At 54.4% G+C, this 18,188-nt stretch overlaps 1 protein-coding gene across 1 annotated transcript in view; it reads left to right on the top strand.

The window, feature by feature from the left end:
• The window catches only part of LOC138919058 (ral guanine nucleotide dissociation stimulator-like), an 88,443-nt gene that overhangs the window by 675 nt on the left and 69,580 nt on the right, over nt 1-18,188 (top strand). The window contains exons 2-12 of the mRNA XM_070243068.1: nt 1,666-1,776; nt 3,668-3,849; nt 5,205-5,398; nt 5,541-5,920; nt 6,679-6,894; nt 7,249-7,352; nt 7,855-7,924; nt 8,032-8,058; nt 8,983-9,051; nt 9,485-9,559; nt 10,113-10,145. Coding sequence (XP_070099169.1) covers nt 3,701-3,849; nt 5,205-5,398; nt 5,541-5,920; nt 6,679-6,894; nt 7,249-7,352; nt 7,855-7,924; nt 8,032-8,058; nt 8,983-9,051; nt 9,485-9,559; nt 10,113-10,145 — 1,317 coding nt within the window. The 5' untranslated portion in view covers nt 1,666-1,776; nt 3,668-3,700. The remainder of the gene's footprint in view (nt 1-1,665; nt 1,777-3,667; nt 3,850-5,204; nt 5,399-5,540; nt 5,921-6,678; nt 6,895-7,248; nt 7,353-7,854; nt 7,925-8,031; nt 8,059-8,982; nt 9,052-9,484; nt 9,560-10,112; nt 10,146-18,188) is intronic.

Here is an 18,188-nt window from a genome sequence, read left to right as displayed (position 1 = left end):
CTCAAAGGAGTCGAGGTGCACTTTGGACTCAGAGCATGGGTTCCTTTCTGTCTGTTGGCCTGGGTGCTGCCTCGGTTCTCTCCCATGTGGGCCTCTGTGTATGGCAGCTCAAAACGTGTGTGCTTGATTCCACAGCTCAGGGACAGGAGAGCGAGAGAGACACGGGAAAGAGAGAGAGACGGAACTTAAGAGAGGGAATAAGAAAGAAGTGAGAGACTTTCTGTGTTTAAAATTTAGACATGACACTCGTCCACATTGGCTGTGTTCTGTTGGCGAGAGCCAGTCACTAAGCACTCAGCGGTCACACAGGAATCTGTGAGGGATGTGTGTACCACGGGTGGGGATCTCTGGGAGCCACGGTGAAGGCTGCCCACCTCACAGATCAAGATGAGGCTCTTGGGTCTCTTTCTAAACAGAAGAGGAAACAATGGAGAGGTTTGAATCCAGAGGATGACAGTGTCTGGATTTCATTCATCAACCCTCTCCTTGTGCTGACATTGAAATGAGGCCAAGAGAGGAAGTGCCTGTTGCAATAGCGCATTGCTGAACCCAGGCCTGGTTTGAGTGGTGTTCATGCTACATCCCTTCTCGTAATTCTTCCATCTCTTTGTGCATTCCTTGCACTTGACACCACCTCACAGGTGGTATGGATATTATTTCATATACACCTGTTGATGTCCCTAGCAAGTAGATTCTAGGCAGATTCCCCTTGGGCAGGTTTGGAGACTGGGGAGGCCCTGAGAGGCACAATGAGTTTTCCAGGACAGAGAACTGGTAAGACAAAGGAGGTCTGAATTCTGCTCTGCCTCCTCAAAGCTGGGACCCTCATCACATTCCCAGGGAGCTGTGGCTGGGGCTGTGGAAGCTCCTCATGTAGAGTTAAGAAGAAGACATGGGGGTGGTTTGGGTAGGTCCGATTACAGGAAGCAGCCCAGGTAATGGAATCTTGAAAAAGTGACCTCACTTCCTTGGCGATAGACCCCAACAGATTTAGAACTCTGGTAACCAGGCAGTTAATTCTAGAGACAGACCCCTAGCCAGTTCATTTGACTGGCGACACTTCAGAGTACAACATGTTTACTTGTTGTGTACCAGTTTTCAGAGGCTCTAGGCTCAGGAAAGCCCAGAGTGTGAGACTGTTGTGTTGTTGTGGACATCGGATCAAGCCTCATGGCCAATTTGGCAGGAGGTACCCAAAGGTAATGTGGGGCAGCCCAGGGCAGCCCACTGTAGGGCAGGACACAACTCGGATCCCACCTGAGCAGCCCCATAGCCCTTGCACCTTGTGTGAGGGTTTGTGTGTGAGTGTCGGTGTGTGTGTGTACGCGTGGGCGCTGTGCGGGAAGGCAGCAGGTGAGGAGTGGGTCCCTCCTGGGCAGGAGGAGAGGGTTATGTGCTGTCAGCCAGGTGAGTCTGTCATATTGATACCCCGGGGCTTGGCTGGCAGCCTGAGCAGCTGGGTGCTGGGATCAAGCTGCTCTGCCCTTGTGTTAATCCTGAGGCGTAGAAGTTTCATCTAGTTCCCTCCCTGGTCAGATGTCTGTGCAGACGTCCCTCTGTGCCTGAATTAGGGAACAGAATTCCTCATGGGGGTGTCCCCCTGTGGCGATGTGCAGGCAGGCCCCTGATGCCTCCTGGCCCATCTGCCGGGCACTGTCTTTCCAGAACTCCACGCAAGAGATCTTTGAAGAGCTACATGATGGGTTCGACTTCTCTCCCTCCCTAGTCAAGGGGCAGGAGCAGCAGGCCGCCAGCAGCATCCTGTGCTGGTCTGAGGTGAGAGCAGGAGCAGAGGGTCTCCCCGCCCACCACCCCAAGATGTCCAGGTTGGGCCTGGAACCCAGGTCCGAATCTGAGCACACCCCTGGTGCCCTCACAGGGCTTTCCCACTGAGTGTCCTACGGCCTTACTCCCAAAGGAGTCTGGGCCTCCTCTCCTCCCCAGCCAGCTGAGGGCTCGGGTGGAAAGACACTCTCCACATGTTTCTTGGAATCGTAGAGGAAAGGTTTACTGTTGTTGTCACTTCTCACGAGGCCATGAGGACCTTAGCATTTTGCTCCTGTTTTGATTGATGTAACTTCCCGGCTGGGAAGCTGTAGCACTCAGCGCCACTGTCCTTGCAGACCTGCTCCAAGCCTCACAAATCATCACACTTGCTAGGCTGATTACACACAAAGAGCATGGGCGTGGATTACAGGATTCTATACATTTCTCTGCACCTTGTCATCTCACAAAACACTTCGAATCAGAGCAGTTTGTTACGTGCTGTAAAACTGGTGAGTCTGTGATATTCATACCCCAGGCTGGCAAGCTGAGCAGGTGGGTGCTGGGGATCAAGCTCCTCTGCCCTTGTGTTAATCCCGAGCCTTAGAAGTTTCATCTAGTTCCCTCCCTGGTCAGATGTCTGTGCAGATGTCCCTGTGTGCCTGAACTAGGGAGCAGAAATCCTCATGGGGGTGTCCCCCTATGGCGATGTCCAGCAGGCTCCTGATGCCTCCTGGCCCGTCTGCCGGGCATTGTCTTTCCAGAACTCCACTCAGGAGATGTTTGAAGAGTTATGTGTTGGGTTCGACTTCTCTCCCTCCCTAGTCAAGGGGCAGGAGCAGCAGGCCACCAGCAGCATCCTGTGCCGGTCTGAGGTGAGAGCAGGAGCAGAAGGTCTTTACCCCCACCCCCCCAAGATGTTCAGCGTGGGCCTGGAACCCAGGTCTGAATCTGAGCACACCCCTGGGGCCCTCACAGGGCTTTCCCAACGGAGTGTCCTACGGCCTTGCTCCTGAAGGAGTCTGGGCCTCCTCTCCTCCCGAGCCAGCTGTGGGGTAGGGTGGAAAGACACTCTTCACGTTTCTTGGAATCATAGAGGAAATGTTTAATGTTGTTATCACTTTTCACGAGGCCATGAGGACCTTAGCATTTTGCTCCTGTTTTGATTGATGTAACTTCCCGGCTGGGAAGCTGTAGCACTCAGGCCACTGTCCTTGCAGACCTGCTCCAAGCCTCAGGAATCATCACACTTGCCAGGCTGATTTACACATAAAGAGGATGGCGGTGGGATTACAGGATCCTATACATTTCTCTGCTACTTGTCATTGCACAGAACACGGCAACTCATTGTAGGCCGCTCAGGTCAGGAGCTGAGGCCTTAAGTGACTTCATCATATTCCACAGAGGTGGACATTTTGCACAGTGATTCAGCCTCTCGATGCTGTTGGACCTTGACATGACCCAATTCTGTTGCCATTTGAGCCAACACTGCAGGGCACACTTTAAGCGTGTCCGAACAGACTCTAAGTTTTCCAGGTCTGCCATGACATAGAACCGCAGATTGGCGGAAGGTCACTAATCATCTCTTTGCTCCTGTCTGTGGTGGGGATGTTCATTGATGACTCCCTGGGATAATGCTCTTACCTCAGGCTCTTAATGCACAGCGGTGCGATTGTTCCTCAGGTCACAGAATGCCTTGAAGGTACTGAGTGTTTGTCATTCCCCTAAAAATCAAATTGTACTTTTAAGTCTAAAACCATTTTCAAGGCGGGCTCTCGTCCCTCTTGCACAACTTCCTGAGGTGCTGGGAGGTTCTGGTCTGAGCTCCAGACCCTGATGCCCCTGGTGGTTCATGGTGACTCCACTGACTCTGTGTCCCTCCTTGTCCACGTGCTATGCCAAGGAACCCACCCTGTCCGTGGCTGAGGCCCGCACGATGCTGACCCTCAAGGCAGGCGCAGTGCAGAAGGTGGTAGGCTGCCTGCAACCATCTTTCCACGGCAGATCCATCTCCGTCACCACCTTCCCGTGTGTGTACCAGGCCTTCTACCCGACCCCACAGGTCCTGGACCAGCTGCTCCAGAGGTGAGTGCCCACCCCTCCACAGCACAGCAGGGAGTCTCCCACCTAATAAACGTGTGCCTTGGGAACGTCCCCACACCTCTCTGAGCGTCACCTTGCTCATCCAAATAGTGGGGTGGTAAGAGGGTAAACCTCACAGGGTCACTGAAGGAAATCACGGGAGAAAGCACGGCAGACGCTTGCCTGGTGCCGGACTCCACAGAAGGGGCTGCTGCTCATGCTGCGTGTCCTCACGCTTACAGCTTCCGTCCCCAGTGAGGAGACTCCCTGCCTCTCCCCTCGCTGGCCTGTGGCCTTCCTGAGTGTGGAAAAGTACATGAAAGCAAACTGTTTTCCTATTGGCAAGACAATTTAGCGAGTCCATCTAGCTGATCCTGGTCCTTGACTTCGGTGCGGCCAGAGCAGTGGTCTCTGTGGGCAGCAGAGGAGGTGCAGGCCCACTCAGAATTCTGGGAAGGCTCTGGATGGGGTTCATTCATTCAATACTATATGTTAAGCTCCTACTACATTCATTCCCTTTCCTACACACTAAGGATGTCCAATGAAGGAAGCAGACACTATCCCTGGGGCTCAATTCTAGCCTGAGAGCTAGAAGCTCACTTCTGGGCATCGTGAGTATTCATGCCCAGAGGACGTTAGATGTCACACCCTCTTGGCCTCCTCTAGATATGGACGCATCCTCTCATAGTCAGACCACGATGACAGACTTCAAGGACCAACTAAGACCATGAGTGGTGTTGGGTCCAGCGGGAGGGCCTCCTGTGTCCACAGAAGGGGCTAGGAGACCATGGGGACTGTGGCTATGGATGGACTGGCAGACCCTGGATCTCACACCTCTTGGGGTTTCTGTGGGAGGCCTGAGGTCTGCGGTCTTCCCTACAGGAGGAAATGAATCAAAGAGACCTGTTCACGGGGTCGCAGTCCCGCCATGGGAAGCAGAGGAGAGGCTGGGCTGAGTCGGCCACTGAGAGACTCCTCGCTTCCACACTTCCCTCTCCCTCTCCCTGCCCTCTGCACATGCACCTCTCCTAAGCACCGCCACTGGGGCCCAGAACAGTAGGTGGTGAGCAGCCTGGTCACAAATCTGCCTCCAACCTCAGTCCTGATGCTCGAGCGTGGAGGATGGGGCAGGCTATGTCCAGGCCCTTTGGGAAAAGAGTGTCAGGTGGAAGACCAGACTCACACAGGCTCTCTGTTAGATTGGCTGATGACCAGGCCTTCCAGTGCAAGGACAGCCACCCAGGGATTGGAGTGGCTGGTCCACCCTCTGGGGCTCAGGCACAGAGAAGGTGCTGTGGGAACACAGTGTGGAACAGCAGGCCAGGCCTGTGACTCTCTTCACACATGCCTCTCCCCAGTGCCCTCTCTCCCATCTGGGGCCCCCGGCCTCAGGAGAACTCCCAGGATATGTGGCAGATGCTGCGCCACTCCAGGATCAATCTGACGTTGGCGTATCTCCAGGACCTCTTGGCTGGCTCAGTCCTCAAGCACCAGGCCACCCCTCTTCTCATCCAGGTGGACCTTTTCCAGGCCACTGAGTTGGAGACAGAGGGTAAGGGAGACTGTAGGCTTGGAAGACTACCCCAGTGGGTGGGTCACGACTGGGGATTCATTTAAAGACAGTGGGATCTTTCCTGTTTGGGGAAAGGCACATGGAAAGCAACTTATGTAGCTGACCCTTTCTCTTTCTCCAGCTCCTGCCCCAGCTCTAGCACTTCTGCCAGATGCAGAGGCAGAAAAGGGGTCACATCTGGAGCTGGACGGAACTCCAGTTCTATTTCTGCCATCACTTCTAGCGCTGGAGCCGCCAGCAGCTCCCTCAGCTGCTCCAGACCCCGAGCGAGTGCCATCAGCAGCCCCAGCCCAAGTGCCAGGTCCTGAACTGGACTCAACGGGACCAAGGGGCCTGCTGGGATTTCCACCTCAGGCTCCAGTAACAGCCGCAGAATCAGCTCCGGTTCCAGAGGCTTCCCACCCCTGTCGAGTGACCGGGAAGAAGCAGCCCGATGGGAAGCCTAGCCTCATGGCCTTCTCCCCAAGGGATGTGGCAGAACAGCTGACGGCCATTGACGCGGTGAGCACCCGGGCTCTCAGGGCGGGGTGGGGCAGGCCACCCCTATGCCATCAGCTGGCCCAGACCTGCTTTTCCCTGTGGCGGCTCCTGTGACCTGGGTCCCAATCCCAGCTCCACCACTTCCCAACCATGGGATCTGGGCAACTCCCCAGCCTTCGTGTTCCACCCTCACACTGTAGAGATGGGGACCAAGAGGCCCTGCTGGACAGAGGGGCTGAGCACATGGAGTGAAGCAGAACACAGAGGAAGCCTGGTGGGGCCTGGCCCGAGAGGTCGGGGAGGAGAACTCACTGTGTGCAGCCAGGAACTCAGGCGGCCCAGCCATCTGCTCGGGATGCTCAGCAGCCTCAGCATTTGTGATGCACCAGACGTGTACTTCACTAAAAGGGAGACAACCTGACAAAGCCCGTGGGTGTAGCTGGCACACGGGAATGTGCAGCGGAATGGGGCCTGGGACCAAGGATGCTCAGGATGCAGGGAGATGCCCCCTTGGGAGGAGCCAAGCGGAGCAGCCCTCTGGAGCTTGCAGTTTGTGGGGGTGGGCTGTGTGTAAATGCTCCTGTCCTTTCCCCACCAGTCTGGAGTCCCGGGTCCTCCTGTGCTGGGTGCTCTCAGTGGAAGAACAATGAAAGCGAGGGGCTCCCACCACGCTGAGAACACATCCTCAGCTTCCTGAGCCCCTCCTTAGACCGGGGACTCCTGCTTGGACACTCAGCTGGGCTGTGGCAGGGCTGAGTGACACTCCCCCTCCTCCCCAGGAAGTGTTCAAGAACGTCGAGCCCTCTGAGTGTCTGGGCTCCACCTGGGGCAAAAGAAACCGGCCCGGACATGAGAACGTGGCACCCACCGTCTGGGCCACAGTGGTGCAGTTCAACAGAGTAGTAAAGTGTGTCATGACGTCCTGCCTTGGGGACCCAAACGTGACGGCCCGGGGCAGGGCCAAGGTTCTGGAGCGGTGGATCGAGGTGGCCAGGGTATGCGGGGGGAGACCCTCTCCAGAGCCGTGGAACTGCCCCTTCTCCTTGCTCAGCTCTCAGGACTGAAGGCTGCACTCTAAGCCCCTGCACAGTCGCTAGGTCCTTCCTGTCAAGGGCACACTGACCTTGACTCGCATGTCCCAGTGGTGGGATGCTCACTTCCTCCCTGGCTCCTTCCTACTTTGAGCGAAATTCCTCCTCCTGGAAGTGTTACTCTTTGGTCCACCTGTGGCCACCCTGGTGCCCTGGCCCTCTGTCCCACTCAGGAGGGGAGAGTGGAAGGGAGGGGGACTGAAGCCAGAGCAGACAGGGCTCCTGCTCCCCCTCCCAGCTCCTCCTCTCCCTCCTCAGGAATGCCGAGCCTTGAGGAACATCTCCTCCCTGCACGCAGTCCTCTCGGCTCTGCAGAGCGTGCCCATACACAGACTGAAGAAGACCTGGGGGAAGGTGTCCAGGTGGGGAGGCCTCTCCGCAGGAGGACCAGGGGGAGGAGGGCGCTCCCACGTGTCTGCCATTGCCCTCTCGTCGGCTGGAGCTTCCTGGGTGTCAGTAAGCCCTGGGCACAGGGCCTGGCTGGGTGTGCAGTGTCCCTGATCCTCACTGGCAACTTAGGCCCCCAGTTCTGCTTCAGGAATCAGGTTCCCTGGCTGTCACATAGTAGGTTGAACCAAAGTGGAGATTTTCAAGTGTTTGCCATACAGCAACAGAACTCTGTGCCCAGTGGAAAACCAAACTGGTCAAAATACAGCTGCTGCATAGAAAAGGGAGTGACAGCCCCAGGTGACCAACATGAGAGCCCCCTCTGCAGTCCCATGGTGACGTCAGTGCTCAGAGGACCCCCACAAAAATCCTCATTCAGGCAGTTTGGATTTTCCAGATTCTCATCGAGAAGGGACTTGCATTTATGCCCCCTGCCCCATTGTTCCTGAGTTTCTCCTTCCTCCTTTCCCCCCTCAGGAAGAGCTACCGAAAATTTAAAAAGCTCTGTGATGAGGACAACTCCCTTAGCTGGGAGCTGCTCATCAAGGTAGAGTGGAGGCTGGCATGTGGAGGGAGAGGCGGGGTGTGGGGAAGGGGGACGGGGCAGGATGTGGACGGTCATTTCTCACTTGAAGTTTCTGTGTACAATTCCAGTCTTCCCTGGATGAACAGGAAGTTGGGGTATGTTTGTTCCAAGGGCAGGTGGGGGAGGTGTTTGTGGGGTGGGAAGCCCCGGTCATGGCAGGAAGTGGGGGTGTCTGGGCTGATCCCGGAGGGGATGCTGAGCTGGCCGGTTGAGCAGGGGCTGCCTTCCATTTTGGTCCACGCTGTCAGCACTTAGATTCTTCCATGCTGTTGCGTGCATGGGGTGGACGGGCGTATGTTCCTTCCGTGAACCAGCTCAGTGTGTCTTTAGGAAGCCAGGCCCCCACTGCTCCTTCTGTCTTCACCACTTCTCCACGAGGAGGGCACCCTGCCTGCCCTCGGGATGGGCACTGCCAGGCATTCCCCCAGGCCAGGTGGACAAATGGGCTGCCCAGCCTTGAGTCTGAATGACTGGAGCATGACAGATGTTTGTGCATGTGTGACTCCCCACTGGCCCTACCACGGTCCCTCCTAGTCTGTCCCTGTCAGGAACACTCACCTGGGTCCTAGTCAGCAGTAACTGGTGCCCAGGTGGCTTATGGGAAGTGTCCAGGAAACTGGTGGTGCTCAGTGGATCTTTCCTGAGTGGACCTCATAGGCTCCACATGAAAGAGAAACCGAAGTGTCCTCTCAGCCCCGCCCCACCCTTTCACGCTGGGTGGGGTGAGAGCCAGAACCATGTAGACTGACGCTGAGTCCTCAGGAGACCCTGCAAGGTAGGGGGAGTTGTCACACTTCCCAGCTGAGAAGGCTGACTCAAGGAGGACAGGCGTTCGGCCCAAGGTCACACAGCGAGAGTGTTGGAGCTAGGATTGTTCTAGAATCAGAGTGTGCTGGAGGATGGAGTAGCATGGGTACCAGCTGACTTGGTTCAGACGTCCAGGGCTGAGGTCAGAGGGGCTGAGGAGAAGTGGGGTGAGGGGAGGATGGCCTCCTTGACCCTGTCCTCAATCCTGGCAGAAGCAGCCCTCCAAGTTTGCCACCCTGCTGAGGACTCTGCAGAGAGGCCGGAAGAGGCAGCAGCAGAAGGTGAGTGCGCCTGTGGGGAGGGGCTCCAAGGTCAGAGGAGGGGACTCTGCCCTCCCAGCTGGGGGCTCCAATCCAGAGAGGGGGCCTTCCTCCTGCAGCCCTCCTCCTGTTGCCGCAGAGCCTGACACCCGCCCTTAGAAGTGACCAGGAGGAGGGCCTGGGGAGCTGCAGCAGGATGGGTCGGGAGAGTGGCGGGGCCAAGGATTAAAGGCCCTGTGACCAGCCAAAAGCATGCCCTGGGAGGTGACCAGGAGGAGTCTGGTGTTCTTGGAGGGTGAGGGGTGGGGATTGAGGGCTGGCTATAAAGGATTTGAGGCTGCTCCGTGTGGGGACCCTGGGCTGGGCCAGGAGGCTGAGCATGAGGAATTTTCAGGGGAGGGTCATGGGGACACCTGAGACCAGGGCCTCATCCCATCTAATCCCAATGGCACAGGGCATCGTCCCCTTCCTGGGCAGCATGCTAACTGACCTGATCATGCTGGACACTGCCATGGAGGATTACGTAAATGTGAGTGAGGCCGGGGGCCAGAAGGGGATGACCAGGTTGGGACTTGGGAAGACACAGTCCCAGTACCAAGACCTGAGTGGTCAGAATGTGGTAACTTCCTGTCGTGATAGCCTCCCAGGCTCCCCTGTGGGCTGGGACAGTGTGCCCCTCTTAGGGATGAGGGAACGAAGGCTCCACGTGGAGCCCGTCCCGGGTCCCCAGGCTGGCGAAGCAGCAGAGCTGCCCGCCTGCAGAGCCGCATGGGCTTTGTTGGAGGCGAGAGAGAAGTCAGCCTCCAAGTCAGGCAGCACACTGCTGGAGCTGTCCCTTCCTGCCTGAGGACTCAGCCTCCCTGTCCGTCATCAGAGGGGCTTGGGCTACAGGGTCTTTGAGTGTCGGCCCCCATGTCCTCCCTTCTCTGGAGCCCAGAGCCTGGCCTGGGTCCAAGTCCTGTTTTCTGTCAGGCCCAGCCCCCTCCTGGACCTGGAGCTGGGCACCATGAGAAGGGCTGTGCACGGGGGCTGGTCATAGCTAGGGGGCTCGTTCTGATGGACTTTTGCTGTCTGCCTTCCAGGGCAATGAGATCAACCACGAGAAAAAGAAAAAGGTGAGCAGCTGTGGCCTTCCATGTCAGGGAGGAGAGGGGCGTGGAAACCAGGGACGCCCCTGGGCGGAACTCTCCTGGGCACCGCCCGCTGCATCTTACATTTACTGAGAGTGTTGGATGACAGAGAATCAGGAGACCCATCCAGTGGGGGGGTGGGGGCAGCGGTGGGCATCAAGCAAAACTTCCTGCGGGAGGGGCTTCTACCCATCTCTGAGAACAGGTAGGTCCTGCGTGGAATTGGAGGGAAGGAGGGTCCCATGTGAGCAAGGACCCAGGACCAGCCCCTTGCCCCACTCCTCACCCCCTGAAGACCCTGCAGCATCCCCAGCAGGCTCTGTCTGCATCCTCTCCTCCCTCTGGTGCCAGGAGCACAAAGTGATGATGGAGATCGTGCAGCTCCAGGAGGCTGCAGAGAATTACAACCTAGAGCCCCAGGAGCGATTCAGGGCCTGGTTCTGGGACATGGAGCAGCTCAGTGAGGACGAGAGGTGAGGCTGGACAGGACATGGGGAGGAACAGGTGCACTCTCCCTGCTGGCCAGTCCGGAGAGCCTGAGTCCATGGCTCCCTTGTCAGCCCTGACCTGTCGCATGGCGATGGCTGGGGAAGCTGGGCTCCAGCTGCTGGGCAGATGCCGGGAGGGACACCAGGGCTGTGGATTGTGGGAGGCTCACAGGTGCCACTCTATCCTGTAGCTACAGCCTGTCCTGCCAGCTGGAGCCCCGGTGCTAGTTGGCCAGCAAATCTCTCCAGGCCCAGAGAGCATGGCCATCATGAAGCTGAGGAGGGAGTGAGTGTCCCGTGGTCGTATGACCTCTTCCTTAGCAGTGGGAACCCAGCTGGGTCACTCGGGGTGCACGGGCCCCACCGCCTGCCACCCTTCTCCGAGGCCAATTTCTATCTCTGTAGAGGTGAGAATCACTGCTTGTAAATAGTTCATGCCAGATTTGCATACCGTTGTATTAAAGTCCTGTTTCTCTTACAGCCTGGGAGTGGTGGTTCTTTCACATTCTGTGCTAATTTAAACGCTGTCCAGACTCTCAGATTCCTCACTGGAGTAAGACATTTTGCAGTCATCTGATTATTGTGTGTGGGAGAGGGGGGAAGGTGCAGCCCCTCCCTGGCTGCTGAAGGAGACCCCCAAGTGCCCCTCCTCAGAGGACAGGTCCATGTCAGCATCATGAAGCTGGGCCAGGAGCAGAGACAGCCCCTCAGACCCCTGAGATGGGAGGTCGAGGTGTTTTCTCAGGCCGAGCATCCACCACGGAAATGTGGGGGGCCCTAAAGCCACCACTTGCCAGGCCCACTCTGTGCCCCAGGAGTGGGGCTGCCCGTCCACACTCTGGAGGGAGAGGGAACATTTCCTGCGTCTCTTGTGGAGGTCTGTCTGGACCCCATGTTTGGAACTTGTAGTTTCTAGTTCAGCCTCTGGAAACGCATCAGCTCTAAGTGGGGAAAACATGTAGCGATCAAACCGTGCGTGTGGAGAGGACAAGGCCAGGGGAAGGTCATTTGTGCAGGGACTTTGGGCAGGCAGGACTTCCCCTCCTCAGTGTCCCCTGGGGCCCGTGCTCACCCTTTCCCTGGACAGGACTACTGCTGGGACCATGTCCCTGGCTCCGAAGTCGTCTCCCTGCTTGCCTCCTCTCCAGGGGAAGATTTGTGGTGCAGCCTGCCAGGCTCCAGCTGGGCCCCGTTCCTGACACTCTCCTGCTCCCTGTGACCCAGGGCCCCAGCCCCTGCGCTTCCTTCTTCACTCTTGTCAAGTCAGAAGTCCCCTCAAGGCCCCACCCTCCCTCAGGTGCCTCAAGGCCACTCCTCCCTGGCTGGGCCCGATGGATCCTGGTGAGCTGTGATTTGCAGGCTAAGGCCATAATCCTGGCTAGCGAGTGCACTTACACTCTCCCTTGCTGTCCAGAGTGACTTCTGGGCCACATGGTTCTGAGGTCCATGGTCTCACACAAGTGCCCGTTAACACACTCAGCTGTGTTGTTGCCAGCTCAACCTAAGGGGCAGCTGGCCCAGCCTCTATGGCGTGCAGCCCCTGGACGGCTGTGCTCTTTTCCACAGTTGAGCTGTGACTGTGTCCCGGGGGTGTGAGCCTTTCCTGTTGGGAGCATTGAAAGCTGAGACATGAGAGGAGCGTGGGTGGGGGTGCAGCGGGGATGCCCCCAAAGTGATGACCTCTGGACATGCGTGGACATGTGAAAATGCCTTAGCAGTTAAAATACTGAAATGCTTCCCATGTGGGCGTAAACAGACAGCGCCCTGAGTTCAGCCCAAGAACCCATCCGCTGACCAGGAGCTAAAGGGTTACCACCTGATGCTTTGAACGTTAGCCCTGAAAAATCTTGTAAGACAAGGGCCAGAGGAAGAGCTTGGCACTGCCTGATGGCCGCAAGTGTCACCCAGCTCCCTGCAGGCTGGACTCTGCCAGGGCACCTTCTCAGGACAGCCAACCGCTGAGGATAAACACTGCTTCCCAGTAGCCCAGGCCCTTCCTGACACGGCACAGCCATCCAGGAAAGAGAGTTGCCAATGGAGGAATGGCTGTCCTTCCGCTCCAAAGGGAAGCAGAAGTGCCAGGTGCCAGGGCTGGGCCAGGGCCGGGATGAAGGCACGGGTGTCCGATGGGTTTCTCCTGCAGGACTGTGGGGCTCCTGCGAGGCCAGCCTGCATGGAGCGACCTTTAACATGTCCCATGCCCATCGTGTGGCAGCGGGGGACAGCGCATTGCATCCTTGGGCATCCATTGGCCAAAAGTGCTGACAGTCCCCCGGAGAGACCCATGTTTGCAGTGAGGGACCCCTAACATGCTGTTGGGTTTTTTTCATTCTCAGCTTCAAAATATCTGTTTGGTTCTTTTTTGTGTTTTTTGGTGTTTCTTGTTTCTGAGCTTTTCATTTTGTCCTGCTCTTGCTTTCCTCATTTCACTAAGCAGTTGGCTGTGTGCTCTTGTAGCTCTCTGTGCTGCTTCAGAATGATTCTTTTGATCCCTTCTTCTACAGTATTCCCAGGACGCTGCTTTTCATTGTGTGCCCTCCACATGGGTCCACTTTGGAGCCGGTCAACTGAGCAGACTGTTAAGCTCTCTGTCCCCCCGTGAGACACACACTGAACAGAGAACCTCTGCCGAGTGGGGCCCTACCACTGCGTTCCACTTAAACCTACTGTACGTTCCTTCCAGCATTCTCCCAACCCTGCCTATTCCGGTTCTTCACAGTGTTGCCAGGTTCCCGTCTGTGGCCCAGGAATTGGACCAGTTCTTCTGGAGTGCAGCGCAGTTCCTCGGGGCCCAGTTTGCGCCTCACCCTTTGGGACCAGCTGGGAGTCAGGTTCACCTGGATGGAGTCTTGGTCTGCAAGCCAAGGAGGCTGCTGGGCGTAGTCCTGAGGAGGAGCGGTGTCTTGCCAGGCAGTGCCCTCAGGGACCCTCAGGAGGAGCAGAGTGATCTCCTCAGACAGGAGGAGGAGGGCGCTGCTTCTATGGACAAAGAGACGCTGCCCATCTGTGGAGCCTGAAGCCCAGCTCACCCAGGAATGGCCTGTTGTCCCCGTTCCACCCTCAAGACCCCACTCCTTCTAAATCGACGCCATCACTTTCACTGCTGTGCGGACGGGAATTCCATTTGGGCTGTGATTCAGCCACTTGCAGGCAGAGACTCTGGGTTAGGTTTTCCGAAATCTCAGCTCTGAAGCTACAGGAAATAAGTGTTTATTTCAGGGAAGAAGGAGATGCTTCAGGTCCATTACATGGTGCTGGAGCTGCGAATTGGACACCTGGACTCATCTCTTTCTTTCCTCACATAATCAGTGCAGTTAGGAGCAGTTAGTTAATTTCATTACATTAGTTAGTCCAGAATGATCTAAAGTATCAAATCCACGGCCACCCAGAACCTTGCCTTTTATAAATATTTGATTAGGATTACACAATGGTGATATTTTGTATATCCCTATTGCCAGAAATTGCCATGGACCATTAGTTTCCTCTGAACACTGGAAGTAGGGCTGCTAGAACGTTTAAATTTAATCAAATTAGAGAGCCAATTACAGAAACAGAACCATTTTAGAAACACATCTTTAATATTCTATTCCTCTAGAACCATCCTTGGCACCACAATCTGTATTAGAGCTCTCCAGAGAACAGGAACATATATATGTATAACATGAACATACACATGTATGAACATACAGCCATGCCTCCCTTAACGACGGGGACATGTTCTGAGAAATGCATCGTTAGGCAATTTCGTCCTTGTGCAAACAGCACAGAGTGCACTTACACAACCCTAGACGGTGTGGCCTACCGCCCCCGAGGCTCTGTGGTACTAGTCTTATGGGACCACCATCGTATTTGCAGCCCGTCACTGACCAAACGGTCATATGCAGCGCATGACTGTACATGCATGTGTATGCATACGTGTACACGGGCACACAGCGAGAGGTTTATCTCACGGAGTTACTCTTGTGATTGTGGGAGCTGGCAAGTTTGAAGCGACCGGAAGGTCAGCAGACTAGAAATTCAGCAAGATTTTAAGCTGCGACCTGAGGCATAATTTCTTCTTCGCCAGGAAACCCTAATTTTTCCTCCTATGGGTTTCAACTGAGTAACTGACACGCCCCCACGGTTTAAAGGGTGATACAGGCCTATTTCATTTGATTGTGCTTCCCAGATGTTGCATCTTTTACAAGTTGAAGGTTTGTGGCAACCTTGCGTTGAACAAGTCTGCTGGTGCCGTTTCTACCACAGCGTGTGTTCACTTTGGGTCTCTGGGTCACATCTTGGTAACTCTCACAGTATTTCAAACTTTTTCGTTACTATTCTGTTTGTTGTGGTGACCTGTGCTCAGTGATCGCTGATGTTACTATTGTAATTGTTCTGGGGCTCCACGAACTGCGTCCATATAAGACAGCAAACAATCAATAAATGTTGTGTGTGTCCCCACTGCTCCACCGACCGGCTGTTCCCCCGTCTCTCCCTCCCCTCAGGCCTCCCTATTCCCGGAGACACACCAATGTTGAAATTAGGCCCATTAGTAACCCTACAGTGGCCGCTAAGGGTTCCAGTGAAAGGAAGAGTCGTACATCTCTCACTTCAAATCAAAAGCTAGAAATGCTCAAGCTCATACAGAAGGCGTTTCAAAAGCCAAGACAGGCCCAAAACCAGGCCTCTTGCACCAAACTATTAGCCAAGTTGTGAGTGCAAAGGAAAACTTCTTTTCCTTTTCCTTTTCCTTTTCCTTTTCCTTTAACGAAAATTAAAAGTGCTGCTCCAGTGAACACACGAATGATAAGAAAGCAGAGCAGCCTCGTTGCTGATATGGAGGAAGTTTCAGTGGCCTGGACAGAAGAGCAAACCAGCCACAACACTCCACCAGGCCTAAGCGGATCCAGAGCCAGGCCCTCACTCTCTTCAGTTCTGGGAAGGCCGAGAGAGGGGAGGAAGCTGCCCGAGAAAGTGTGATCCAGCAGAGGTGGGCTCATGAGGTTTAAGGACAGAAGCCCTTGCCATAACCTGGAAGCGCAGGGGGAAGCAGCAAGCGCTGCTTCCACTAGAAGGGGCAGCACATCATCCAGAAGATGTGGCTCGATCATCAGTGAAGGCAGCTACACTCAACGACGGACTTTCAACATAGACGAAACAGCCTTCTACTGGAAGAGGACGCCATCTGGGACTTTCACAGCCAGAGAGAAGTCAGTGCCTGGCTTCAAAGCTTCAAAGGACAGACCGACTCTCTTGTTAGAGAGTTAATGCAGCTGGTGACTTTAAGTTGGAGCCGATGCTCATTGACCATTCTGAAAATCCAGGACCCTTAAAAATTATGCTATGTTTGCTCTACCTGTGCTCTATAAATGGCGCAACAAAGCCTGGATGGCAGCACATCTGTTTACAACATGGTTTAATGAATATTTTAAGCCCGCTGTTGAGATCAACTTCTCAGAAAAAAAGAGTCCTTTCAAAATATTACTGCTCATTGACAATGCAGCAGGTCAATCAAGAGCTCGGATGGAAAGGCACAATGAGATTAATGTTGTTTTCATGCCCACTAACATGACATCCATTCTGTAGCCCAGGGATCAAGGAGTAATTTTGGCTTCCAAGTCTTATTGTGTAAGAACTGCATTTTGTAAGGCTATAGCTGTCATGCATAGTGACTCCTCTGATGGATCTGGGCAAAGGGCATTGAACACTTTCTGGAGAGGATTCACCATTCTCCATGCCATTAAGAACATTCGTGATTCATGGGAAGAGGTCAAAATATCGACATTAACAGGAGTTTGGAAGAAGTTGACTCCAACCCTCATGGATGACTTCGAGGGGTTCCAGAACCCAGCGGAGGAAGTAAGTGCAGATGCGGTGGAAACAGGAGAAGAGCTAAACTAGAAGTGGACCCTGAAGATGGGACTAAAGTGCAGCAATCTCCTGATAAAATGTTCATGGATGCGCAGTTGCTTCTTATGGACGAGCAAAGAAAGTGGTTTCTTGAGAGAGAAACTACTCCTGGTGAAAATGCATGAGGACTGTTGAGATGACAACAAAGGATTTAGAATGTTACATAAACTTGGTTGATAAAGCAGAGGCAGGGTTTGAGAGAATTGATCCAATTTTGAAAGAAATTCTACTGTGGGTAGAACACTATCAAACAGCGTCACATGCTACGGAGAAAACATTCATGAGAGGAAGAGTCGATCAATGTGCTAAGCTTCATTGTCTTATTCTAAGAAATTGTCACAGCCACCCCAACCTTCAGCAACCACCACCCTGATCAGTGAGCAGCCATCAATGCTGAGGCAACGCCCTCCACCAGCAAAAAGATTACAACTCACTGAAGGCTCAGACGAGGGTTAGTGTTTTTAGCAATAAATTATTTTTTTATCAAGGTATGTGCATGTTTCAAAAATATAGTGCTACTGTAAACTTAATGGACAACAGTGTAGTGTAAACGTAACTTTTATATGCACTGAAAACCAAAAGATTCGTGTGACTCGCTTTATTGCGACAGTGGCTTTATTGGGGTGCTGGGGAACAGAGCCTGTGATGTCTTGAGCTCCGCCTGTGAAACTTTGGCCTGGAAACCTGCTGTGCGACAGTCTCAGGTTCCTCACCTGAATGACGGGGATGACTGTGCTTAGAAAAAGAGGCACCTAAAAGAAAAAGAGAGGCTTTATTTGGGATCTTCGAATTGAAGTTTGGGGAACACAGGTTCTGGCAGCAGCCAGAAAAGGGTCCCCCAAGTCATAAAAGTCAGGAGTTTTTATCATCACAAAGGAGAGCCCAGAGCAGCCACCTCACTGTTTGTCAGGGAGGGTCCATTCATGTCATAGCTCATGGGCTTGCTCAAGGGCATCTGCTTGTGACCAGAAAGAGTATATTTTGGCACAGTTCTTCAGACAGTCGTCTCTCAGCAAATAACTACCTTTTGGTAAGTCAGCAATGTCAGCACAGTTTCCTATTTTTAGCAAGATGGAGTCCAGGGTACAAAATGGAGTCATGGTTGTCAACTCATGTCAGGTGCCCACCATATTGGGAAGTACATGATGGGTCAGAAACGGTGGGTGCTTGTAACAGCTTCCTGTTGCTGCTGTAAGAGATTATCACGGACCTGGAGGCTTCAAACAACACACATTCACTGCCTCACAGTTCTGGGGATCATGGGCCCAGGCGGGCTTGGCTGCCTCCTCTGCCCCACGGCTCAGAGGGCCAGAGTCAGGAGTGAGCCAGCTGCGATCCTATTTAGAGGTTTGGGGGAGAATCCTTTTCCAAACTCACTCTGAGGCACGGCAGAGTGCGGTTCCTTGCAGTTGTGGAGCTGAGGTCCCCATTCCTCGCTGGCTGACGGCCGCGAGGCTCTCAGCACCTGGCCACCTGGCTTCTTCGTGGCCTGGCTCCCCCATCTTCTAACCAGCAGAAGCCTCGAGTGCTTCTCACGCTTCGTGTCTCTCTGACTTTCCCTTCGGCAGCATCTCTCTGCTCCAGCTGGAGAAAGTTCTCGACTTTTAAGGGTTTATGTGATTAGATTGGGTCACAGAGACAATCGAGGATA

The sequence above is a fragment of the Equus caballus genome, chromosome 19 (assembly GCF_041296265.1).
Source record: "Equus caballus isolate H_3958 breed thoroughbred chromosome 19, TB-T2T, whole genome shotgun sequence".
NCBI lineage: Eukaryota > Metazoa > Chordata > Mammalia > Perissodactyla > Equidae > Equus > Equus caballus.
This window is presented reverse-complemented; position numbering and strand designations above follow the sequence as displayed.